General features: G+C 42.7%; 1 protein-coding gene across 1 annotated transcript in view; it reads right to left on the reverse strand.

Moving 5' to 3' along the window:
- The window catches only part of GMPR (guanosine monophosphate reductase), a 52,558-nt gene extending 47,817 nt beyond the window's left edge, over window positions 1-4,741 (reverse strand). The window contains exons 1-2 of the mRNA XM_050892529.1: window positions 4,721-4,741; window positions 866-898 (exon numbers count right to left, since the gene is read on the reverse strand). Of these exons, the coding sequence (XP_050748486.1) occupies window positions 866-898; window positions 4,721-4,741 (54 nt within the window). The remainder of the gene's footprint in view (window positions 1-865; window positions 899-4,720) is intronic.
- Window positions 4,742-6,000: the final 1,259 nt, after the last annotated feature.

Here is a 6,000-nt window from a genome sequence, read left to right on the forward strand (position 1 = left end):
TTCAGTAATAAATTACCATTTTGTTCAGGAGCAGGGAGTACTGATGAGAATGGGTTCTGTGAAAGTGGCATGCCTGTAGCAGAGGATTGAGAATGGAGAAAAAACAAATGCCTTCTGTCTGCGCCTGGCACCATGTCTTCTCTTTGCCCTCATGGCAGGCATGTGATGGTGAGAAGAAAGAAAGAAGCCACTGCGGTGCACTGTGAATGCAAAAGGTCAGCACTGTCGTGAGGAGTAGGAGACGGAAGCTAGCAGTGATACTTGTAAGCCCCAGAAAATCCATGCCTGATGCTGTTTCTCATTTCCCATATTTTAATTTTAGTTTCCACTCACAGAAGTCACCATGCTATTTTTCTGTAGATTGCATTATCTGCTAATATCCAGTATTTTCCCCATGTCCACATACCAACAGACTAGTTGGGTCTCTCAGGTCGGCTCTGGTTGTCTTGAAAATTTACAAAATCCTCCAATTTCTTACTTCAAGATACATTTTCTGTAATTAAAATTATGGTTTCTTGCTGAATCTCTGTCTTTTTCAGTGTCCTTTCTGAAGTATGGACACCAGAAAGGACATGATCAGTAATCACATTAATATCATAGCCAGAAATGAAGATCACCTTGTTATGTATCTTTGCTATTCCTCTTTACACCTGCAGTGATCCCATATTATCTTTTTGTGCTATGGAAGAAAGAGCTGTGCAGCCAGGCTGTATGCAGTTTCAGTATTTATCCTGTAAGTGCAAATGAGCTATCACTGATTTCAGAAATTAGCATATGTAAATTATTCCAGCTACTTTCCTTCAGAGCTGTTCTTTTCTTTACTTCATTGTTTTACATTGTTTATACTTAAAAGCAGATGGAACACTGCACTCAGAAGAGGACTTATCAGCCACTGTAGCTGAAAAGACCAATGCCAGTGTAGCTTCATAGGTCTTCTGACAGTTTCCTGAACTTGGTGTTGAGAAGAGGAAGAAGTGGTCATAATAATGCAAATAGTTATTACCATGTCTCAAGAAGAAGTATCTATCTGACTGTCCTGGTTTCGGCTGGGACAGAGTTAACTTTCTTTTTAGTAGCTGGTACAGTGCTGTGTTTTGGATTTAGTGTGAGAATGATGTTGATAACACTTTGATGTTTTAGTTGTTGCTAAGTAGCGCTTATCTTAAGCCCAGGATTTTTCAGTTTCCCATGCTCTGCCAGCAAGCAGGTGTGCAAGAAGCTGGGAGGGAGCATAGCCGGGGCAGCTGACCTGAACTAGCCAAAGGGGTATTCCATACCATGGAACGTCATGCCCAGTATATAAACAGGGGGGAGTTGGCCAGGAGGCGCGGATCGCGGCTCGGGAACTAACTGGGCATCGGTCAGCGGGTGGTGAGCAATTGCATTGTGCATCACTGTTTTTTTTCCTTTCCCCCCCTTCCTTTTTTGTTGCATTCCTTTTCATTACTATTATTATTATATTTCATTATTACTATTGTTAGTATTATATTTTACTTTAGTTATTAAACTGTTCTTATCTCAACCCACGAGTTTTATTTTTTTTTCCTTTGCTTTCCTCCTCCTCACCCCACTGGGAGGGGGAGGGGGAAATGGCTGCGTGGTGCTTAGTTGCTGACTGGGGTTAAACCACGACAGCCTTCAGCCTATGATTATCTAAGAGTTATTGTTGTCCTTGTGATTTTCATCCTATTAATGTAATTGTAAATGCTGTCGTATTTCATAATAGAAATGAGTTCACAAATGGGATCTGGTGACAAAGGACATGGAAGAGGCAGAGGTACTCATTGGTGTCTTCACCTTGGTCTTCCCTGGTAAGATTTGCCTCAGGAATCCCAGGCCTCTGAGACCCATGGGAAAGTTAGGAGCAGTGAAGACTTACCCTCACAAGAGCAGGATCAGGTTGAGGGCGGGGAAGGGGGGAAGGCTTCCTGAGGACTAGAAGAAGCAAATATCAGTCCTGTCTTTGAGAAGAGCAAGAAGGAGGAAGGATCTGGGGAACTACAGGCCAGTCAGCCTCACTTTGATGCCTGGGAAGGTGATGGAGCAAAGAATCCTGGAAACCATTTCCAAACGCATGAAGGAGAAGAAGGTGACTGGAAGTAGTTGGCATGAATTTACGAAGACAAAATCATGCTCAGCTAACCTGATTACCTTCTACGATGTAATGACTAGTTTGGTGGATGAGGGGAGAGCAATGGATGTTGTTTATTTTGACTTTGGCAAGGCTTTTGACAGACTCCCATAACATCGTCATAGACAAACTGAAGTGTGGACTAGCTAAAAGGACAATGAAGTGGATTGAAAACTGACTGAAATTCTGGGCTTAAAGGATTGTGATCAGTGGCATGAAGTCCAGCTCGAGGTCAGCCATTTGTGGTGTATCAGGTTAATCGTATATGGCATTAAAAACACCCCTTTTCATCCATGCTTAGTTTTCTTCTAATTCAAATAAGAACACTTTCCTCACCAACTCCTTGGTGCTGAAAAAGGCATTCAGTGATAACCTTAAAGTATGAGCACTTCTGAGCACCAGAAACACCTCTAGGGTAAAAGCTTAATAAGATTGTCATTATTTATCAACATAAACTCTGGTCAGAGCAGATGCACAGGTGACACAACTGAAGACGCATGCTGACTTCTTCGCTGTGGTTCCTAGGAAAATACTATAGCCTCATATAGCTTCATACAGACAGCCTGTGACATAATTAGCATGCGTGTTTAAGGAGTGCGGTGAGCAGTAGTGAAAGCATTGCTCAGCTGGCAAGTGCTCCCACAAACTGTGTGTCACAACTTCCCAGCAAAATCCCGTATCTGGAAAGAACAACATGCTGCAGGACATGTGTGATGAAGATCTTTCACTGTTAAGGAGAAGCAGTACATTTGGGAAAAGAGCCTTGTTTTTCTTATGAGAAATTTAAATCACTTTTATTATTCTGTTTGAATTTGGGCCTTATCTACACTGAATAGCATTTCCCAGTAGATGGATCAAGAGACGTAACTCAGCAAACCCTGCAAATGCAAGCAGAAGATTTCTTTTGGTTGTGGAGATAAGGGGGTTTCTCTCAACTATCACTAGTATTACAGCATCTACACTAGGGCTTCTGCTGGCCTTGATAGCCACCAGAAATGGGAGGAGTGGGGCTGAGACCCCTGACTTACACGGCTGTGTGAAGGAGACTTCAGCCACGTGCGCAAAGATTGCTTGTTATGAAGAGACTCGTATGCCATAAGAATTTTCATTAAATTCAAAGATCTTAGGGTAGACCACTAATCATAAGCTGAATCCCAGGCCCACACTGAATTCACTAGGACAACCTCTCATTCAAGGTACAATTTCCTTAGGAGTAAGTGACAGTATGCATTCCCATTTGATTTCAGCAGGTTTCAAATGCTAATTATAAGTAATCACAGCAATTAATAATTAATGAGACTGTGACCTTCCTTGGCTTATGAAATACATTTAGAGTCTGTCTGTGCTGATAAATAAAATCAACCAAGCCCAATCTCCGTCCCTGCAAGGCAAGGGACAGAGTGTTGCTCACACGTAGCATCCGTTTAGATGCCATATGTGAGCTTCAAGGGGTTTCAGTCATACTGCATATTGGAAACAGTCTGATGCTGTTCCCTGAACTGTCCTCAGATTACCTGGTGGAGTGCTAGCTGTCCGGGTTGTCCAAGGAAGTGTGACACTAATTAAAGAGTATGGACCATTGCATGGTAGAGCTTATGGCCATGCACTGGTCCAGTTTGGTTTACTATAGGGCTTTACTGTTATGAAGAAGGTCCGTAGATTTTATTTAAATGGGACAAAACCTGTTGAGTACTATCCATTGCGAACCGTTATTTCTGTAAATTACATCCAAGTCCCACATACTGTAAAAGAAAGTGAGATTCTCTCCATGGAAATTTTAAGCCATCTCACAGGATGTGACAGGTATTCTGTTGCTGCTACAGAGCTTTGTGTACAGAGCCAGCCTCTCCTCAGTGGTGGCCACTGGCACAATGAGATGCAATGGGCACAAACTGAAACACATGGAATTCCATCTGAACATAAGAAAACACTTTTTTTCCTGTGAGGGTGGTGGAACACTGGCACAGGCTGCCCAGAGAGCTTGTGGAGTCTTTGTCCTTGGAGACATTCAAAACCTGACTGGGCACGGTCCTGGGCAACCTGCCTTGGCTGACCCTGCTTGAGCAGGGGTTGGACTACATGTTCTTGAGAGGTCCGTACCAACCTCAGCCACTCTGTGATTCAGTGGTTCTGTACGTTACTTTGTCATTACAGAGTGTCTTCCCTTGCAAGATCTTAAGGGGCTTTAAAAATTCTGGTAATTAAATACTTTATTTGATGGTCATAAGCATTGTTAAAGCTCGTTTACTTAAGAGAAAGGCATGAAAAGACAAATTCAGGGATGAAGCAAAATCCTATCCAAGTTACATATCAGACCTCTGATTATGATCTCACACTGGCTTTATAGCAGTAAAACTCTGCTGACTTCAGTGGAGTTGTCCCTACTTAATAGCACTACAGGGAGAAATAGACTGTGGAGTAAACTCATCAGAGACAAGTGGCAAAGTGCCGTACCTTACATTGATTTGGCATTTATAGCAAGTTGACTTCAGACAGCAAATACAGTGGACTCACTCCCATTAGCATCATTAGGATTTGTTGCCACCAAAACATGGTGAAATTTGGCCTTGAGTTGTAAGCCCTCATGGCCGAAGTCACACAGAGGGTCATTTTTAGGGTTGGTACTGAAACCAAAAGGGAGTTCTCAACTCTCATCTCACGGTATGTCCAGCCTGGCAGAGCTCCATGTCATGCTCTGTGTTCAAGCTCCTCCTCTGCTCTCATGAGGTTTTGTCTGTGTGTTGTATACACATTGTCTGCAGGCCCACAAAGTCACTTCTTCATTAGCCTCTTCCTAGCCGCACCCAATGTGGTTATCCACAACACCATGAAGCTCAGTAGGGAAGGGGCTCTCTGACAATGGACCCTATCTATTCTTTTTCCTTACATCTCTGAAAAAGTTCCTTGGTGTGGTATTCATGGCTCCTTGGATTTCTTTTGGGAGGGATGGGCATTTCTAGGGCTTCTCTTGTGTTTTCCTCTTTCCGAATCTTGCTTTGGCCCTGGAGCCTCACATGTGCCCGTGTTTTTGCATCTGTTGTCCTCTAAAATCATTAGACAGCCTGCCTACTTGGCCTCCCCATCTCAGATTGAGGGGATGGAGGTCTTTTGTCTTGACTGGACATAAGCTGATTTACCAGAATTTTCCAAAAGATACTGGACAAAACAGCAATGCAAGTGAGGTAGCAAAACTGCCTCAGTAAATAAGGAATTATGTTTCCAAATAAATAAATAAAAGCAATAGTGCACAACTGCAGAAGGCTTTGGACTGAGAAGAACTCAGCAAAAATGAACTTCTGGTCTTGCCTGCATACCAGCTAATGATATTTTGTCAGCAAATCACCTACCTACTGTGATGACAGTGCATGAGAATTTCACCATGCTACAAGCCAGACTCTACTGGGTCTGGCCGTACCCCCTCCTCCCCCCTGTGTTTGCATTCAAACTTGGATGCAAGCTTGCACCTGAACTTCTTCCATCATTTCTAGCCTAGAAGCTCCCAAGAATCCATTGTGAATTCAACCTGCTCATGTAAAGAGAGGATAATACCGGATTCAAGAAGCAATTTTGCAGAAGTGTTTTTCTCACCAGCAGTTGATTTTACAGTATGCAATAGAGCAGTCACAGCACTGCTGGGGCAGTGCAAATACTAATATTGCTGTTTGCCTCTTAATTTTTTAATTTTTATTTTTATTGTACCTGTGTCAACATGCTGCTTCCTTCATGTTAACCTATTTCTTGTGGCATTAGTGAGTTGTAGGTTTATCCCTGAGTTTGTGTTACTCAGGATCAAGGTGGTTAACACAGAAAAGAAAAAAAAAATAGTTCACTTGTGCTTAACACCATTGATTTGGTCAGTCCCTCGGGCG

This window comes from Gymnogyps californianus, chromosome 2 (assembly GCF_018139145.2).
Source record: "Gymnogyps californianus isolate 813 chromosome 2, ASM1813914v2, whole genome shotgun sequence".
NCBI lineage: Eukaryota > Metazoa > Chordata > Aves > Accipitriformes > Cathartidae > Gymnogyps > Gymnogyps californianus.